This window comes from Dryobates pubescens, chromosome 12 (genome assembly GCF_014839835.1).
Source record: "Dryobates pubescens isolate bDryPub1 chromosome 12, bDryPub1.pri, whole genome shotgun sequence".
Classification (NCBI taxonomy): Eukaryota; Metazoa; Chordata; class Aves; order Piciformes; family Picidae; genus Dryobates; species Dryobates pubescens.
This window is the reverse complement of record NC_071623.1, coordinates 11,732,954-11,754,653: the sequence shown is the minus strand read 5'-3', so window position 1 is coordinate 11,754,653 and position 21,700 is coordinate 11,732,954. Positions and strand designations below refer to the sequence as shown.

At 34.7% G+C, this 21,700-nt stretch overlaps 1 protein-coding gene across 1 annotated transcript in view; it reads left to right on the top strand.

Annotated features, from left to right (window-relative positions):
- Positions 1–21,700, top strand: part of DMD (dystrophin) — a 1,125,431-nt gene that overhangs the window by 373,817 nt on the left and 729,914 nt on the right. Inside the window, exons 9-11 of the mRNA XM_054165818.1 lie at positions 11,355–11,543; positions 12,253–12,434; positions 17,539–17,689. Coding sequence (XP_054021793.1) covers positions 11,355–11,543; positions 12,253–12,434; positions 17,539–17,689 — 522 coding nt within the window. The remainder of the gene's footprint in view (positions 1–11,354; positions 11,544–12,252; positions 12,435–17,538; positions 17,690–21,700) is intronic.

The following is a 21,700-nucleotide window of genomic DNA, read 5'->3' as shown; positions in this document are numbered from 1 at the left end:
ACAGAAAAGAAAAAGAGGATGCTATTAATTATATGCACAGAAAATATGCTAGCAGAAATGTTTGCTGTTTGTAGAAACCATTATGAGAAACACAGTGCTCCTGTACTCAGTAATAGTTTGCTAGGAGTAACTTGTTGAGTTTGAATTTGACAGTAGGATCAAGAAATAGAGATTCTACAACACTGTATTCATGCTAATTAGTATTGCAGTGTGAAAACACTGTCTACATGATTGCAGAGGTTTTCTTATCTGCATTAGATTTGCAAATATTGTGAGGAATAATAAATTTATTCCGCTGCACCATATAGGTTGTATCTTACTTCTGACTCTATATGTCATTATGCAATTTTCAGTATGATTACCTTTAAAAAAACACTCTCTAATATGCTTATAATTGTCTGTTCCTTTTCAGAACACAGTTGGCTTCCAGTATCCATGGTCTTAAAAATTAGCTTCATTATTTCTCTGACCTTATTTATTCCTACTCACGTTCTTAATCACAATGCTCTTCTATCTTTTCTGTGTCACCATGTAAATGCTTTCTCTATTATGCTGAGCCATGTTTTGCTACTTTAGTCTTTTTCTGTCACTTTTAAATTCAGCCTCAAAGCAATTCTTCGCTGCATTGTTGGCTTTTAAACTAAGTTTTAGCAATTCATTCATGTTCAGCCTCCTAATTTTCCAAATTTTAACTTCTCTTTCCACCCTTCAACCTTGCTTCTGGCTTTGTTCTCATTCTGTAAATGAGTACAATGGCTTCTGCAGTGGATATTTGATGTAATACCTACAGTTAATACTCATGTGTTAGGACATTTTATTAAATATTAATATATTTTTATATGATATAGGGAGGTATAACATTGCTGGGTAAAATTACACCTCTGAAGCATCTGCAGTTTTCTGCCACATGAGGGCAAACTTATTTGTTTAAACTATGTAAAGATTCTGTTTCAACACTCTGGCAGTCATTTGAAGAACTAAAATAATTAATTTAGTTCTAGGAGATATATATATATATATATGTATATATATATATGAAAAACAAGTCTGCAGTTCCACAATTAAGAAATTGCTCCTTGCTAGATCTCAACTGGAAAGGGGAAAATGAAAGATTAAAACAGAAGTGTAAAGGAAGAAAGAGTAATGGTAAAGAAGCACATAATTTCAAAATAGTACACTCATAATACCTTTTCTGAGGTCAAGATTATTGTATTATTAGTGTCTGTTAAAGAATTTAGCAGCTATTCAACCACTCATCAGTTGTACATTGTCTCTGTAGTGAACAACAAATTAATAAAAATACCCTGTAACTCGCTGTTCTTGAACTGTGCTTTCACACCTGCCTCATTAGCGGTTATAAACTAGTCATTATTTTAATTCTGCAAATTCCCTCTTGGCAGAACCCAAAAGTGATTTTGGATCACATCACCTCAAATGACATCACTGCAGTTACAGGTTTTTTAATAAACATGTTTTACATTATAGCAATTATGCCTCAGTTAACAGTTATTTGTTTAATATGAACTGCAAAAATAAATGTATGAGAGCATAAAGGTGTTTAGAATGCATTTGTATGTAGTTATTTTCAGTTACCTTTGGTTTTTGTCATGCAAAAATAACAAAGATGTGTGATTTATATCTGCAAGAGAAGAAATAATGTCAATTGCTATATAATAATAATAAATAATGTCATATGCTACATATATAAAAACTCCATGCATATTTTCCCTGAAATAATAATCACAGGTTTTAATTCTAGGTCAGAAGAATTTTTCATGCCAAAAATTTCAAAACAGCATATGCTAACACATATAGCTGCAAAAAAAGTTTGACCTACACCTGACTGATTAAAAGTCTTGAAACATCTGTGTAACGCTTGCTTAAACTCTACTGATTCATAGTTCATACATTCCCTGAGCTACATTTGGTGTCTTTATACTTACAGATTCTTAGTGGATTTTTGTCCTCTTTTGGTTTGGTTTGGTTTTTTTCTTTTGTTTTCCAGGCCTTTTGTTTTCCAAGCTTTTCTTTGTACATAATTAGAGAAGTTTATTCTATAATTTTCCAGAAACACTTCTTGGTAGTTTCTGTTAGTATTATCTATTGAAAACCCTTGTAATATTTTCTGTATTATTACCTAGTTTATGAACCTAAGGCTCTGCATTCAGAAAATGAGAAAAAAAACCATTGTGAGAAGATTTGCTATCATTTTATCTCTTTTCCAGCTTTTTATTTATTATTCAGAACATGTAGCTACAAGCAAGGTGGTCAGGCTACAGAATCTGGAAAAAAAAAAACAAAAACCACAACATTAAATCACTTGAACCACTTCTGCAGCAGCTTTTTTTTTTGTTAGCTTTTAATTTGAAATTTAAAATATATTCTTTGAAGTGCTTTTTGTTGGAGGAGAGCCTCTTTAATAGAAGCTGAAATACATTTAAGGAAAGTTTAAATGTAATAAGGATAAACCACATAAGAGCCATGAATGGGGTATTCAGCCTATTCAAGCAAATCTGACTATTTAAGATTTAGAGATGACTTTGCAAAACCACCTTTTTTAATCATGCCTTCCAGCTATAATAGTATGTAATGTGCAATACTCTGACATCTCCAGGACCTCAACCTCAGCTTCACAGAAACTAATTAATATGTCCACTAATTGGCTCTTATCCCAGAGACTTTATTTCTCAAAAGAAAAGAGAGTCATATTATAGATGTATCGCTTTATAGTTAATTGCTCTTGCTATTGATGCTTTTGAAGGCATTTTGATATTGTACTGTGTGAATATATAAAAAGAGGTTTGGAGTTAAATATTCTTATTGTGAAGACTAGATGGTCTGTAATGAAGATCTTGGAAAGAATTATCAAGGCTTAGTAGTCAGAAATGATAGCAGGACTGGTAACTGACTGTAGTGATTAAAATAAGCTGAAAAATTAACTTCATTTTCTCACATTAGAAAACAGTATAGATTAGTTGCTTTTGCTAGCTAAAACTCACAGAAAATAAAACCAAATGCAATGCTAAATACAGGTCAACTAAGTTAAGATTTATATGGTTATAATTCTACAAAGAAGCATGATAAAATTGTGTAGTTGACAGATATTTTATCGTCTGGCCTTTATACTGTAGGACTTTTCGTTCCTGACATACCTCTGTGTCAATATGCTTGGTAATTTGGATTTTGGTCTGTGGGAGCAGACATTAATGGAAAGTAGTATTCTGGCATAAAAATCTATGCATTTTCAGAGGTCTGTAGGTTCATCACATGTATCCTAAACCAGTTAGTTTATTTCAGTGCGAGTTCTGCACTAAATTTCTATTTTGTGAACAACTTCAGCAACAGCCTTCCAGTTGATCAGATTTGTTATTTAAGCTTTGCCCAAGTGCCCTCACCTTTTGAAGAGCTAATTGCATCAGTCTGGAGAAAAGAAGGCTCTGAGGAGACCTTATTGTGGCCTTCCGGTATTTTAAGGGGGGGCTACAAGAAAGCTGGGGAGGGACTTCTTAGGGTGTCAGGTAGTGATAGGACTAGGGGGAATGGAAAAATAAACAGAAATGGGTAGATTCAGATTGGATGTTAGGAAGAAATTCTTTGTCATGAGGGTGGTGAGACACTGGAACAGGTTGCCCAGGGAGGTCATAAAAGCCCCATCCCTAGAGGTTTTTAAGACCAGGTTGGATGTGGCTCTGAGCAACCTGATCCAGTGTGAAGTGTCCCTGCCCATGGCAGAGGGGTTGGAACTAGATGATCCTTGAGCTCCAATGCTAACAATTCTATGATTCTATGATTCTATTATCACATGCTTGTTTCATAGAAGTTAATGCTGTTTTGAAAATCAGGCTGTAAGGCAAATCAGGCTTTCATAGCTAACTTTGATGGCTCATAATCAACAATTCCTGTATCCATTACATACGTGGCTCACAGGGTCCAGATTTTGTGTGTGTAAACTCAACTGGAAATACATTTAGTGTGCCTAAAAATAGAGAACTGAAAGAATATGCAACATGGAAAGTTTAATACTATTCAATTGTTCTTTGTATACCTGATTTTCTTACTTCAGTTTTTAATCTCATGCAGTTGGATGCAGCTTCCATTTTCATGTACCAGTGTCTTCTGTAACTGTAAAACAAAATATGTTAAAGCAGTAACCTGACATAGCCTATGAGATTGTGTTTCCACAATTCGTATTACATTCCCTAACAGACCTAGTTAAAATCAGTACAGTACCCACTGGTAGGCCCTCTGGGGAACCCAGTTGTTTGTCCCTTCTTATCTGTAAGGTCTTGTGACATAGAGTCCCTCACAGTGATGACTGAAAATGGGGGGGAAAAAAGTAAAAAATCGGCCTTGATTTGTATATTTCTGCCTCTTCCATGCACTTCTTCAAATATATCACTGTCTGGCTGTGTTGCTCTGCAGGCTGGTTCTTGCTTCTGCCCTTTATTTCAGTCAGTTCTGTGGCTTTCTGCATTTCACTAAGCAGAACAAAATTATTCTTTTTTTTCTGGGCAGTTTTTCTTTTGCTTATCTCTGAGATTTGGCTCATCTGGCTCCAAGGTCTTTACTGTTACTCTAGAATATGCTGCACTGAACTGTCTGGAGAATTTTCTGCCTGCGAGAAGGCTAAGTGGCTCATTAGGGAGAAGTGATGTCCCTTCATCCAAGGGAATTCCACAGAGCCCAGCCAGTCTCCATAGTGCAATGTCATAGAATAATTGAAAAAGATTGCAGCCAATATCTGTCACGTAGGGTCAGACTGATGGTGGTGTGCCTCTCTTATGTGAGGAGAATGCCCATAGCTGTCTGGTCCTGACCATGCAGGCATGCTTTGAATTCTTTGTGTAGCAAGAGTTACCTGTGCAAAGAGCTTGCAATACCTTTTCTGTTATGGTGTGGACTATAGAGATGAGCGTGGTAGCTATTGAACATGATTTGGAGTGAGAGAAGCTGTTTGCTAGCTATTTGAGCATGATTTGGAGTGAGAGAGTAAAGATTTTTTAAAGTAGTTTCACTGAATGACTTTTTAAAGAGTATGGGGAGAGGCCTGAGAAATAATTTGCAAACATACAAGAAAAAAATGGGAAGAAATATGATATATTGCTCTGGCAAAGATTAGCCCTCAGGTAAAGTGATAGCAGTAAAAGCAGCGCTATCTTGGTAGCATAAGTAACAGAAGTGAATAAAAGATCTGAATACCTGAAATACCAAAGAAAATCTGAAGTTTAGTGATTGCAATGTGGAAGGAAGGAACAAATATATGCATGCACAACTGGTGCGAACTGTCAGTTATTCTTTTTGGAACAAGTGAGAGAAACAGTTTCTTATAAACCCAGTGAAAAGAGAGAATGTGGTGGTCAGTCAAACGACTGACGTAATCAAAAATGCTCTGGGATAACACTGATATTACTGATTGCAGTAATAGAAGACAGAGAATAGGGGAAAAAAGGAAGTAATAGCAACAACTAAACAGGATGATGCAAAGAGGGGGCTACTTTTCTTTCCAGACTGATGAAGCCATAAATAGTAGGTTTTTGAACCATAAGACAGCAAAATTCATAATGAAGAGTATACTGAAATAAATTAAAAAAAAATAAAAATCAAAAGCAGGTTGTTTTTTTTTCTGGCTTCACTTTTTTATTCTTGGCCTACACTTCTGTGGTTTTAATCTTGACATATCTAGTTGCATTCTAGCAAAATAACTTTTTATAGCTGAGTCTTCATTTGTTTGTTTCTCTCTTTGTTGCCATAAAGAAAAGGAAAAAGCTGTGTGTTTGTTTTTCAGTCTCCTATATAACATGCTAAGGAAATAATTATATACTTGCTTGGATAATCAGTTTGTATTTAGTTTGGCTAAGACATCATTAACCTATCTCTGCCTATTTTGGTTTAGACATTTAATGGCTTTTCTCATGGTGAGTTTCAGAATACAATTTAATTAAAAACATAGAACATATGAAAGGTCTGTGTCAGAACACAGAATCACAGAATCACCAAGGTTGGAAGAGACCTCAAACAGTCATCTTTAAAGTTGCTGTTACCTAAGTCCTTATTGCATTTGAATTCACATTTTTTAAAATTAAAATTAAATACATGCTGCTGTTGCCTATTCCGTCTGGAATATTTTTTATGCTACTACATGATTCTATGGTCACAATTAAGATTTTAAGGTGGACTGATCATCATCAATGGATAAAATTGCTTTTTCCTTTCTTTTGTATATATATGTGACAGTACAAACAGTAGACATTCATCAAGGGAGCTGAATTTGCTAATCTGGAGTTACTCACCTTGTTGGTAGCAGCACTGGGAACAGATCTCAGGCTTCTGCATGTGTGGTATACTTTCAGCACTCTGTTACCATTTACTTATGGACAGTTCTGTGAAGTTATTACTTAAGATTAGAAATTTCTTCTATTGTGAAAATTTCACCTTTCTTTATGTGAAGAATCCTCTTATTTATGTGTTATGTAGAGATCAAATGACCTCAGAGTCTACTGTATGACACAACAGCATGTTGAATTTACGTCCCCTTAGAATGTGCCTTGTTCTTGGTTCAGAAAAGGGAAGGATTGAAGAATGATGGGTAGACTAGGCTTTTTAAGAGGGAGAAATCATAATTTTCTTGTAATTTTTCAGTAGAACTAGTTCTGTTCAGTCACAGTTAGTTGATTTACACAGCCATATCGTTACATTACTGTTTTGAACAACGTTTCTTAATTGGTTCTATAAGAAGTGCCTTTGTTAGAGTGGCAAGTAATTTGAGTCTTGTCATCAGTAGTACTTCAATCAGAAATATATTTTATAGTTGGAACAAAAATCTCAATTCAATTAAAAGTTTTAAATAAATACAGACTAAAAAAAAACCCTAGAGAGTTAATAAAACCAGTATGTTTGATATACTTTGTCTGAAAATGGGTTAAACATCTACTAACCTGAAACCTGCACAGATATTTTTTCCAAGCACTGGTGTGTTGAAGGAAGGAAGCTAAGTAGAAAACCTTTCTGGGAACCACAGATTTACTTGACTATATGTGTCAAAGGAATCGTATGATCATTTGAGGTTGCAGGAAGATTTTTTTGGGTGATAGGTTGGACTCGATGATCTCGAGGGTCTTTTCCAACCTGGTTAATTCTGTATTCTGTCTCTTAACTCTTAATATTAGCTTACCCATCCTAACAACTTTCAGTCTTTTCCCAACCCGGATGTTTCCAAAGTTTTTACCTGCTTCCAATGGCCTTAAGCCTACATCTACACTGGGGATCCTAAGGTGCAATTTTTTTTCTTGAATGCCAGTAAATAATTTATTTCTTTCAATCATCATTTGTACCATCTCTACCTAATGGAATAGTTGAAGAGATTAATTATTTTTACCCTTTTTCTGTCAGTAGATGCAGCATTTTCTTTCCTTCGTCATGTACTTTCATCCATATTGCGTGGCTCTGGATTTTTCCTCTCAATGTGCACATTGCCTAGCTCTTACTTATTTTTAATGAACTAATAACCTGCTGCATCTCAGAAGTTGCTATCAGGCCAATTCACCCTGGTGGAAACATTTGAAGTATATATTTAAAAAAACAACCCCACACTAGGAGAATCTAGTGCTAAAAATTTAAGTCATCTCAATTGATCAAAACCTGCAATTCTTCAGATTTATGATAAGAGCTAACCTGGGTGAATTTTCATATGAATAGCCAAAAAAAGAGAGGCATCTTCCCAGGTAATTTTTCCTTCATAAAAGCAGTTTTGAAATCCTCAATAAAATGAAAATACCAGCCAGGTTTAGAACAAAGAAATAGTTAACAATATCGTAACAAGCAGTCTGACCAATGTATCCAGTTAAAATGATTGAACCATTCTGTCTGATGGTATCTGATAATGAAAAGAGTCTTGATTATTGCAAAGAACTTTTTAGCATTTCACATTTTCATAGTTACAAGTTGGCAAATATAAAGACACATCAAGTATTATTTTATAATGAGAACCTTAGAGGAACTGAAAGAATAAGCAGGTGGTATCAAACTTACCTGGTAAGTGGCATAGTTAGAGGGTGAATACGGTGAGCTACTGTGGTTCTGCAAAGAAAGTTTTCAAAATAAGAAAACTACTATGGATTTAATTTTGCCTTTACTATCTCTACTGCAGAACTATTTTCTCAAACTGTCCAACAAATTTCTAGAACTCAGAAGCAGTCTTTATAAACTAATGGAAACATTCTTGGAGAATCTGCTACTACCTGTCCAATTTTTTTCCTCCCTTTAGGAACATAATACAATAGTAGGTGAGGAACACTTCTTCCTCTTGCTTTCATTCCCTGAAGCAGCTGCAAGCTCATGGTTTAAAGTCTGAATTAATTAATACAGCTGCCAGACATACTTCATTTCTTCAGGCTTCTGAAGGTCAAAGGCTTTTTATTTCTCCCCCTACTTTAAATTAAAACTTAAGTGCCCTCAGGGTCTTCCAGCCCCCACACCGAAGCAGAAGATGGTGAAATGTGTAAAAAAATCAAGCCCTCTTCCTTTTATCTAGACATTTCGATATGTGGCAGCAAAGGGGAAAAAAGGTGTCTGAGAGGACAACATATAGGTCCAGAGAATTTTTTTTCTTTATACATGAGTCTGTAATAACAACCAGGACTATTTCCCATGCAAAAGCAGCAGGCTATTTTTCAAAACAGTCTGTGGAATGACGGTCTGATTGATTCCTAGCAGGCTTCATCAAACATCTGCGTTTTTCCTGTTGTTTTTCCCCCTTAACATTTGTGTCATCATGCTCACATTGTTGTTCTGTAGATAGCTTTGACTGCACCCAATCAACTTTGTTTTACATAGTCATTAAACACTTTATTAAGAATAGCTTTTGCTTCAAGAATGAAACTGCATCCCTATTAAGCAAATTTTGTTTCCCAAAATACAGCCTCCCTAGCAATATGTAGCTTTAAGAATTTAACTTCAGTATCCTAATTTTTTCATTGTGTTAAAGATTATGACTAGAAACAGCCATCATGGATGTCTCTATTAATGTCTCTGTATTCAATGCAGTGTATGAAATACTTTATACTTTTTCTGATTTTTTTTTTATTTTTATTTTTTAATATAAATTCAGAAATGAGGGCACTCACAGGAGGGTTTCAGTTTGTGGTGTTTGCTTTTGTGTGGTGGGTTTGTTTGATTGTTTTTAAGGATTTGACTACCATTATGATTTCTAAATTTCAGAAGTTTAATCGTTGTGTTATGTGGATTATTTTATTGTGGATTATTCTTGGTGCTACAGGATCTACCTACTCAAATTTTGGTTGTATTAAAGGATGAATAAATTTTATGTAGGTGAATATTACTTTGAGACATTTTTTGGTTTGGTTGTGTTGGTTTTTTTTTAATATAAAGTTTGTAGCACAAACATGAGGCTAGTAGTTGTCCACTTCCAAATGTGAATATTTAACCTAGTGTTTGATATTCTATTTACAGGTGAGCCAACAGTCTGAATTCCTGTGATTTGAGCATGTTGGGTTTTTTCACTCTGTACACAGGATGAGCAAGGATGTACAGTTATTTTTCAGAGAGCTAATAGCACTGACTGTAGTCAAGATAGAGTATAACAATGGATATAATATGATATTATGTATATATTTATATACATATTATATATATTTTATATGTGTAATACATATACTATATATATAATAGATATTTTATATATAATGTATAAAATATACATTCTACCAATTCTGCAAGACTGCATAGTGATGGGAGATAGCAATCTAGTTTACCATTACTGTCTTGCTGCAGAAATATGTGGTGTCATTCAATTTCTTACTGCATTGCATACTGTTTGAAATGTGGAGTTGCATCCAATTCAAATAATAATTAGTGAAGCAGGAACATATGTTGGACATTTTATATGCCTCATTGTTTATACTCCTGTAATATAGTACTTTCTTTAAATCAAAACCCCCAACTATCAGATTTCCAAGTGTGCTTTACTGGTGAAAATTTGGTTACTGAACATTGCTTTCCACACAGGATACAGAATTAAGCAGGTTGGAAAAGACCTTCGAGATCATCAAGTCCAACCTATCACCCAACACCACCTAATCAACTCAACCATGGCACTAAGTGCCTCATCCAGTCTTATTTTAAACATTTCAACTTATTTTAAACATGTAAGAGATGACAGTTCCAACTGATACTTCAGCTTGCCTAACACACATATAACAAAGGGATTTGTATAAATTGTGATTATTAGATCTATACAATTCAGACTTTATTTGTTGTTTTGAAGATGAAAACTGACATTTTCATTTTACACGATTACATTACATACTTCACACTTCCTGTGTTCATTTCTATATATAAACTTCAGCTTTCTATCCTAAACTACAAAGAAAGGCTTTAGAATCTGAATTGAGTGTTCTCTTGGCACAAGTATGTCAGATGAGACAATTTCTGTGAACTGTCAAAACATTAAGTGGCTTGGTATAATTTTTTATTAAAAATCAGTCTATTTTATGTAGGAGGGTTTTTCATATTAATTTGCTAGCAAAGTAGCTAAGCTTATTCAGAACTTGCTCTGTAGCAAACCTGCATTTTTTGCTTATCTTCTGTCCTTATCTTCTGTTATGCTAATCAGTAAATACATCTGGTTGATTTCTCTTGCCTTAAGACAGTGGAAGTGTGAGTTCTGTGTTTGTAAAAATCAACCTGCTTCTAAAGAATGCATAGAAGGCTGGCTTTTCGGGAAAGAGGAATCACCAGTAATGCAATTTTGTTTGTTTTAAGAAAAAAAAAATATTACTTTGCATGAGGTTTCTGAGCTTTTTGAACTTTCTAGAATGAATTTCACAAAATTAGTGATTTTGGATTGCTGAAGCCTAGCATTGCATGTTGCATAATGGGCTGATTTTCTTTTTCATATTGTGTTTTCCATAGATTCCTTGCAATGCCAGCATGCAATTTACTGCCTTCATGATGATCTAATTTTACTAGCTGCTGTAAGAAAAGAATGTCTCTGTCACTTCAAAGTGACAAATAAGAAACAGTAAATTAGAAATAAAAAATCAGTGTATTTATTAAAATTATTTAAATGTCATAAATATTCAGAATAAGTGGTAAGAATTTTAAATATTTTTTTTAAATATCTAATCTACTAAGAGATTTGTTTATTTCCCTCAATTTTAGCTGATCTTGGTCAATTAATTCTTTTTATACTAAGAAGTGTTTTCACACATTAGCTACCTGATATTCATTTGTTTGTTTGTTTTAAAGCTGGGGTTGAGTCCAGACAGTGCCATTCTATTTAGAATTGCCTGAGCAGATGCTGTTTGCATTACTCTTAAAATTTTGATTTTGATCAGTTTTTAGAAACTGTTGAAGAAAAGACAATTAGCACCATCCGGATGAGGTCTGAAATGGATCTTGAAAGCTACCAAACTGCTTTAGAGGAAGTGCTCACATGGCTTCTCACTGCTGAAGATTCATTACAAGCACAAGGAGATATATCCAATGATGTAGAAGTTGTTAAAGAACAGTTTCACACCCATGAGGTACGTGTTTATAATAATCCTCCAGTTCTCATTTATCCTCTTTGATCCTATAACAAGGTCAAAAATGCAAAACAAAGATATTTTGAGTGTATATTTCTGGTTTTGTTTGGTTTAGTTGTGGGTTTTTTGGGTCTGTTTTTTTTGGGGGGTTGGGATGGTTGGTGGTGTTTTTTGTTGGTTTTTTTTTTCAATTTGATTGGAAAAATTTAAACCTAATACTGTTACCTTCACCATTAAACCTTGTCCCTTAGCACTGTATCTACATGTGTTTTAAATACCTGCAGGGATGGTGATTCTACAACTTCTCTGGGGAAGTTGTTCCAGTGCTTGATAACCCATTGGTGAAGAAATTTTTCCCAGTATAATTTTTTCCTATTATCTTACCTAAATGATCCTGGTGCAGCTGGAGGACATTACCTCTTGCTCATCTAATTTCTTCCTTGCTGCAGCTTCCTTTCAGGTATTTGCAGAGAGCAAGAACATCTCCCCTCAGCCATTTCTTCACTAGACTATGCAACTTTTTGCCCTGTGAAAAAAGTAAAAGTGTTTATTTCTGGTTTGGTTTACAAGGTTTGGGAAGAGGGGTTGAAAAAAATAAAAAGTGAAGTTGAATTTCATGTTTTGAAAGTGGTGGAATTGAAGGTATCTCTCCAGGTCTGTTTAATTCTGAAGAATCAAACTTAAAACTGGATTTTATTTTTATTGTCAGGGTTTCATGATGGAGTTAACAGCTCACCAAGGACGTGTTGGCAATGTTTTGCAAGTTGGAAGTCAACTTCTAGCATCTGGAAAACTTTCAGAAGATGAAGAAAATGAAATTCAAGAACAAATGAATCTACTTAATTCTCGATGGGAAAGTCTCAGGGTAGCAAGTATGGAAAAGCAAAGCAAGTAAGTAATATTTCAGGTAAAGTAATCTAGAGAGTTTTACTGAAACAATTCTGGACATAAGCAAGAGTTGGATTTTTTTTATTTTTGCTGCACTGTAAGAACAAAAAGTTAGATCTTTTTTAACCTGAAATTTGCTGTGTAGTAACTTTCAAGCTTGCATACTGTTTTGCAACTGGAAGCTGCACAAACCAGCAGGTGTAAAGAACTTGGAAACTAGTAACACCTTAGCCAAAATTTATATAACCTATCTTTTTTTAATGATTATTATTGTATCAACAACTATCACACAATATTCCTCTACAAAGGAAAGAATCTTTACCAAGATAAAGAAGGAAGAGAGATTAAATCTTTAGGCAGTGTAAAAGATAATCCCATGAAAATAGTAAGTGGGAGCTTAACTTTCCAGGAAATACTGCCATGCCTTTATCTGAGGACAAATTACACTATTCAAAGGGCAAATCCAAGAGCTTAAAGTAGAAATACTATGCGAAATTAGAAAAATACTCTTTTTTTATTAGTCATATTAGTCTTTGAAGATTTTTCAGATTTCTATATCTAACATTGAAATTTTGATTTACACACTGGTAGAAGAAACTTCATAAAGGTAGGAGCTTGTGATTGTGCCATAGTGAAGTAATTTATTTTGCAACATAAAGAGTGGTTAAACCAAGAAATTTTTGGAAGGTGTTTTTGGTGTGAGTTGTCTACCTTACCTTAAGAAAATGTATGCTATGTGATCTGTCACAATTATTTTTCTTTTTCTCGTCATCTCTTCTTTTTTTTTTTTTTGCTTCTTTTTTTTTTCCTTCTTTTTTTTTTTTTTTGTTTTTTTGATGTGGCTACTTCTAATCCCTGCTTGATATAATACCTGTTTCACACTCATGTGACTGGGCTTTACTTTGTCATGAAGAGTTTAGTACACCTACTGGGCTTTCCATAAAGGTGACCATTGTTGGTGGTTGCCAACTATCATACTGTCAAATCCAGAGGAAATTTTAAAATTTATTGATGTCAGTAGGAGCTGCATTATAGACAAACAGTATTCATTACTGAAAACTCATAGAATCATAGAACATTTTGGATTGCAAGAACCTTGAAAATCATTGAGTTCCATCCCCTCTGCTATGGACAGGAAACTTCCTGAATCTGAGGTCCCTGGCGGCTTTTTGGGACATTTGAACTAGGTCCTCATTCTGCCTTTACTCTTATAAAAAATACCAATGAACAGGCTGAAAGAATTGTGACTGTTCAGCCTAGATAAAAGAAATATCCAGGAAGGTCTTAAAGCTATATTTCAGTATCTGAAGGGGACCTACAGAAAGGCTGGGCAAAGACTACATAGAAAGGCTTGTAGTGATAGGATGAGGGCCATGGGTTTAAACTGGAGCAGGGTAGATTTATGTTGGATATAAGGAAGAACTTCTTTATAATGAGGAGAAATACAGGAACAGTTTGTCCAGAGGTGCGGCCCCGTCCCTGGAGCCATTCAAGATTAGTTTTGATGTGGCCCTGGGCAGCCTGATCTACTTGAAGGTATCCCTGCTGACTGCAAGAGGTTGAACAAGATGGCCTTTGAAGGTCCTTTCCAACCCCACGCAAGCTGTGAATCAGTAAAATGCATACTAAGTGAGAAACTCCTCTGTATGTTCTTTTAGTACATTGGAGGGTAACTCCTTTTGCAAATGTGATTTTAGTAAAAGCTGAATATCTCCATTAGTAAGATCAATGGTCTAGACCAGTGTGCTCACAGTCATAGAACAGGAAAATACAAGCTGTAGGAAAGATACATGATCTCCCAGCCATCTTCTTTTGTCATTGATAACAATCAAATATTAGGCTACATGGGTCCATTGCTCTGAAAACCAAATGCTGGGCTCTGTGAGTCATTGCTCTGATCTAATACTTCCTGTCTTATGTTATAAAGCTCTCCATAGAACTCTCCTGAGGTAACTTTAGTTTTGCATATTTGCTAACCAGCTGTTGATCTCTCTCTTTTTTCTTTTTCCTTTTCTGTTCTTCCATCTATTTATTTACTATCCCCTTGAACCTGTTAGTGTCTATGACATCCTTTAGCACTGAGTTCCACAAGCTTTTTGTCCAATACGAATGCTACATTTTTGAGGATTGACATCTTTTTCTTTATCACTAGTAGCTTAAGTGATTCCCTCCAGTTACTTTGTTAGAAGTGATGATCCACCCTGTATATCTTCCTTAGTCCCTCTATAAATACTTATATTTGGTGACTTGGTTTGCTCTTTGAGCATTTTCCAGGTCTACCTTATCTTTTTGGATTTGAGTGGGACCAGAACTGCCTACAGTATAAAAGAGTAAGCTGTGACTTTTAGCAGTTACATAACATTGCTCTCTTTTTTTTTTTTTCTTTTTTTTTTCCAATGTATTCTTGACTATTGCAAACATTTGTTTTCTTTTCAGCTTGCTACCAAATACTGACTTTTTTTAATCTCTGTTTGCATTCTATAAAATCTTCAATGGGTTTCAGGTCTTTCAGCTTAACTTCCTACAACTTTAATATTTTCTTGCTGAGAAAACTTGGTGGTGCTTTACTGTAGGCAGGTTTTGTTTGCCATGTTTATTTTCATTTGAATCAACACATGAAATCACCCTTATGAGTGGTACTTTATCTTCTAAAATATCCTTTGACACCATTTGTTAACCTTATCTCCCAGATGCAGCTATATATATAGGTCATTGCTTGGGGAACCAAATGGTCTAGTATTTTCTGAAGCATGTCATATTTGGGTAGTATAAAATCAGCAAAAGACATAAAATGATAAGGTCTTCACAGAAAATATTGTGCTACTATTTAAGTTCTTATAAAAGTGTGTTGCATTCAGTTAAGTTTAGATTATGAACAGCTTCCTTACCACAGTGTAATTTATTTCTGGGTTATTCTATACAGTTAAAACTCTCAGGATCTATCTTCTGCTTCAGCTTAAAGCAAAATCTTTTGAGCACATTGCTGTAATCTGGTCTTTCAGGCAACAATGACATGTTTATCTGAGTAGAGATGGGTTTTGTTAAGATGAGAACAGCAAGGCTTCCTGCCCTTTGTTGTAATGGTAATAGGAAAAGTAACAAAACTTTGTACTGTTTACAGCGCAGAAAAACTAAACCAAGTGATCAACAAAGGAGAAAGATATGCTGGTAAAAGATACTATGTAAGTGAAAGGATGATTTAGGAGGTCTGAACATTAGAGTAAGTTTGGAACACAGCACTGCCTTTGCATAAAGGCAGCGCAAATTGGATTTCCCTTGTATTCACTATATGGTGAAAGTATTTCACTCTTCTAGCAAGCAATGCATTAGCATGCTGAAGGCAAAAGGCCTGGTTGGTTGGGTTTTTTTTTTCTATTTCTTCCTTCTGTGCTTTCTCAAATAGGATTCTCTATAGTAAAGCTTCTCAGAGTGGTAAATATACCACTGGAGGGGAAACCTTAATGCAATTTAGCACTTTATGGAGAATTCCACAACTAATAAAACATATTCAATTCATTAGTATTTGAAATTTACAAGTGCCATACTATAAACAATGCTCATGATAATCTCCTGAGGGATATATAAGTAAGTGCTAAAACCTCTATCAGACATTTTTAGAAGTAATTTGAAAATCAGGTAGCACCTGGAGAATGGGAAGAAATTTAAAAAACTTTCTTTTGCTTAAGAATCAACTACAGCTAAATGATCTTTTGTAATTAATTCTTTTTAAAGCTTCTACAGAATAATATCAATAATCAGTATAATAATTATTTGTATCTTGTACATTGTAGTCAATATAATAATTATTTTTATCTTGGCTTTATTAAATTCTTAGCACATTTTCTATATAATTATTGCTAAAAATATACCTCTAGAATGAAGCATTGTATCTAATTTTTTGTAATAATTTAGCTTAGAATACCATGTTAGACAGTAAAATGTACACTTGAAAGTGAAGGAGGACTGAGTTAGAGCTGAAATTGCTAATCCCTTGTAAACCATGGATTGTAATACAGTAGAGTATCATCTTCCTCTGTCCATAAAGAAAGTGAGTGATTAGAGTGGATTCTACATGTATCTTCTGGTCATTTTGATCAATAATTAATGCATGTTTTCAAGTTTAAAAAAACAACCACCACCCCACCACACACAGAAAAAACACACCTGAAATCATAATACGTGATGAAGATCTGTAACATTTTCTTCATAGAAATAAAATCTTGAGGCAGATAATACAGGAAAACATTACTGTTTGGTATCTACTATTTAGAGACTGGAACTAACAGAGTCTTTCCCATTTCTTAGAACCATTTTCTTTCTTCAGTGTTTCTAGTTCTGATGAAGTTTCAGTTACTGCATATAGTTGTTCACAGAATCACAGAAACATTCAGGTTTGGAAAAGACCCTCAGGATCCTGTGACTTGTTTTCTTTGGTCCTTTACTTCCAAGAACTGCTTGCTGGAGTCTTTAAGAATTATTATCATTTTTAGAAAGTAACATAGCATCACAGAGCTCTAGGCATAACATCCAATACTCTCTCAGTACCATCTGGGGCCACTGAGGTACCATTTCAGAAACAGGTGTAACTAAAACCTTATTTCAAATCAAACTTTTATTTTGTTTTATAATTTACTTGCAAGTGTGGATTTCTATACAGTTGGCTTGCCTAAGGGTTTGCCTACAGTTTCTTCCTTTGTCCTGTATTCACTGGTCTTCATCAGATTATCTTCATGTATACATCCTTCTTAGGATATCTTTGATCACTGCTTGAACTCTTCTTTCATTTCCCAGACTGCCTTTCACATTTTCTTGCCATTACCACCTCTCTTTTGAGAAACTCTGATTTGGGCCATCTTCCTATAGTTACTCCTACTACTGTTAGTAGTCCTTGGCTGATATATGCAAGTGGTATCAAGTACTCAGATTTTAAGAGTTTCAAACCAGTATGTTCAAATGTTCCATCACATTTTCAGTTACCTGTTGAAGTTTTTTATTCTGTGTTGAGATATAGTTTCATCAAAATCATATACAAGTATACAGGAGAGATATTTCTGCGTCTTGTTTTCTTTCTTGTATAAATTGAAATTATTATTTCTTTCTTTTACAGTTTGCATAAAATCCTAATGGATCTTCAGAATCAACAGCTAGCCCAGTTAGCTGACTGGCTGACAAAAACAGAAGAAAGGACAAAAAAAATTGATTTGGACCCCTTAGGTCCAGATCTAGAGGACCTAAAGCGTCAAGTAGAAGAACATAAGGTATGCTTCCAAAGGCATCAAAACCAAACTGAGTTTTTGTCATTGTGAACACTCCAATCCTGTCATTAGAACATAGCACAATGACATGAAATCTTGGGTTAATATTGTTTTGTATAGTTACTGGGCTTTTGTAGAGTTGTATTATGACAACTATGACATCTATCCTGATTTGAAAGGACATAATTTATTTTTTTATAAGATAAACAACATACCAGAATATTCAAGACAACTGTAACATCCTTTCATTACACAGTGCAAGAATATATCAGATTTTTTTAAAACCGTTGTTTTCTTTTTGCATGTCACCTTGCCTTTTCTCCCTTTCTTTCTCTAGTAGCAGTGGTACAGTAGTGCTAATTAGACTTCATAATCTACTGTGACTCTGCATATGTAATTGAACAGCACTATAAAATAGCTTCTAGTTTCTAACTGTGAAAAGTACTTTTTAATAATGTATTTTTAATTTAATTAATTAATTAAAAATAAGAAACTGTCAGCCTGTGGCTTGGACAGCAGCACTCTGCGCTGGGTTAGGAACTGGCTGGAAGGCCGTGCCCAGAGAGTGGTGGTGAAAGGTGCCACATCCAGCTCACAGACAGTCACTAGTGGTGTGTCCCCCAGGGATCAGTTCTGGGCCCCATCCTGTTCAATATCTTTATTGGTGATCTGGATGAGGGGATTGAGTCAGTTATCAGTAAATTTGCAGATTACACCAAGTTGGGAGCAGGTGTTGATCTGTTAGAGGGTAGAAGGGCTCTCCAGAGGGACCTTGACCTCAATTTAAGAAAGACATTGAGATACTTGAACATGTCCAGAGAAAGGCAACAAAGCTAGTGAGTTGCTTTGAGCACAGGTCCTGTGAGGAGAGGCTGAGGGAGCTGGGGTTGTTTAGCCTGGAGAAGAGGAGGCTCAGGGGAGACCTTATTGCTATCTACAACTACCTGAAGGGAGGTTGTAGTCAGGAGGGGCTTGGTGTCTTCTCTCAGGCAACCAGCACCAGAACAAGAAGACACAGTCTCAAGTTGCACCAGGGGAAGTTTAGGCTGGAGGTGAGGAGAAAGTTCTTCACTGAGAGAGTCCTTTGTCATTGGAATGTGCTGCCCAGGGAGGTGGTGGAGTCACCATCCCTGGAGGTGTTCAAGAGGGGATTGGACGTGGCACTTGGTGCCATGGTTTAGTAGTCATAAGATCTCGGTGACAAGTTGGACTTGATGATCTCTGAGGTCTTTTCCAACCTTACTGATTCTATGAATGTTTGAGAGAATTTGGTGGAATTTTTTCCACATTCCATGAGGGTAATTCTTTAACTGGAACATTTAAGAATTTAAAAGAGAGACAATGTATAATTTGTGAAAGCTTTGTTTAATTTACTGGATTGAGTTGTCTAGCTTCATATGAACTAAACTTTTAAAAATGTATATGTATCCTTGACAAATGCTGCTGATGATGATAAGGTGACACAGAAAAGTATTGGAAAACAATAATTCGTGAGGTCATGGAGATTTACTGTGTAATAACTAGTTAATGTTTCTACATTGGTTATTCAAAGCAGTTCAGTTTCATAGTACCTTGAGTTCAGGATTTGACAGATGATATCCTGTGGCAGTGTCAGTTTAATCTCTGGAGAGCAGATCATCTCAAATACCAATTCAAAGTGAAACCAGCCTTTACTGTTGTTTGTTGTTTTGTTTTTTTTTTGTGTTTGTTGGGTTTTGGGTGGTTTTTTTTAAGATAAATCAAAAGCTGCAAAAGACTGTGTGGTAGACTTCTGTGTTAGATTTTTTTTCTGTATTCTGATTAAGGAGTTCTGTTAAAGAATACAAATTCTGTGCCTACTGCCACTGTTTGTACTAACTGTTCTTACCCTATGAGACAATGCATTTCAGCTTGTGGGTTTGCTAGCTAAGAACATATTATAACATTAAATGTTATTCTTTTTTAAAAGAGCAGGTCATTGTGAAATGCTAACTAGAGAAAAAGAAACAACAAACAAACCCTGAAACATTTTGATTATATGAGCACTAATTGAATAGATTTGTTCTTATTTCTATGCATTTTGGTTTTGAATACCAATGCAAAATATAGTCCTTTTATTTAGGCAATCTATACTGTTTCTAATATTGAGTAAAATGGTGTTTATCTTGTATTTGAATATTCTAGGTAAAGACATACAGAAATCTTTTTCTTCCACATGCTACTTCTTCATTCTTTGTTTGATGAGTTACTCAACATTATTTATTTGTTATTTTTCAGATCTGTTTTCTATATAAGAAATTATTTAGCTAATAAAGTGGAAAGAAAAGGTTTTGGTTTTAGCTTCAGTTAAAATTCTATGCATGTATAGTTTGTCTTATGAATAAGTCAAAGAACAAGATGTTTTACATTCTTTTGAGTATTGCATGAAAGTTTCAGGTGATTTTATTATATATCTGGAACTGGTTGCCCAGGGAACTGTTACAAGCCCCATCCCTGGAAGTTTTCACGGCCAGACTATATGAAGCTCTGAACAATCTGATCTAGTGTAAGGTGGCCCTGCCCATGACAAAGGGGTTGGAACTGGATGATCTTTGAGGTCTCTTCCAACCCTGACAGTTTGGTGATTGTATGCAGCAAAACTACCATCTATAGCAAGAGCTATACCAATGTAATTTTAATAGCATAGTTATTTTGTCATTATTAAATAAGGAAATAAAAATTACAACAAAACACAACATGATCCTCATAACTTTTTGTAATCTCACATGACTCTGGGCATCTGAGGAACAATGTTGTATACATTAATAGAAGGAACCAGAAGCTAGAAGGTATAGAGTGCAATGATAATTTCAAATTAGACAGACTTCAGCAAAGATAATGGATTTGGTTTGTTATCATCCCATCTCCCTCTCCCTTTATCATTTTTACTTTCCCTCTTTGACAGTTCATTAGTAATGACTTTTCAACCTATTTATCCCCCTTTAGCTTATAATTTCCATGTATCTGATCTCTATAATTCTACATTTTTCTCTAATAATGTATCAAAATAACACTTTAGGGTTGTTTGTTTTTTTCTGCTGGGTCATATAACGAGAAAAATAAAAATGGAATCGTTCAACAATGTGTATTGACAATGACATCCATGACTGAGACTAAAGAAAGCACAATACATTCTTCCCAGAATGCTGCTTAGTTCGCTATTAAATGAGGTCATTGCCTTCAGAATGCAAAACCACTTCTGAGTAGACTGAAATAAAGTGTTAAATGTTTTTTATGTCATTGATAAGGCAGACAGTTCTGATAAGAAATCTGGCATAATCAACATATTTTAGGGTAATAGTCAAATATCTCAGTAAAGAATTATTGGTCTTTGCACCAGTATTTTATGTATTTTGTCTGCTCTTGAAAGTATCTGTTTAGAATTTTATCAAGGGATAAAGCTGCTTTCCAATAAACATCTAAGGACTACGGAGCTGTCTAAGCAGAATACTGTGTTAGAAATATTATATTTCAGCAAAAAGGTACTTTTAATTGAGCTGACTTGATTATTCCACATTATTATTATTCAATTTATAGTTGCCAAATTTTATTATTTCATTAACTTAAAAAAAAAAAATCTGACTTTATTATTCCACATTATTATTATGCAATTTGTAGTTAGCTAATTTTATAGTTTCATTATCTATCCTAAACCCAAAAAAATCTAAGCTGCTTAGGTAATTGTATTTTTTACTGGAAACTATGGAAAATTTTTAGCATTAGCATTTTTCAGTACTTCAAATTAATTGCAAAGGTAAAGTGAGACACTCCTTAACTGCTCAAATATCAGGAGTGGATTTGTCTTTGGCTACTTGAGTGGCCTCAGTAGGTATTTTGAAATAGATTATGTCAGAGTCACACATGTTGATACAGATGAATAGTAATTAAAGGAACTGTAGACTTTTATTAGTTTCTATTGTTGCTATCCTCGTGAATTAATATCTATGTCCATGTTACATTTTAAGTCACTCAAAATTTGCTTTCCCTATGAGCTCA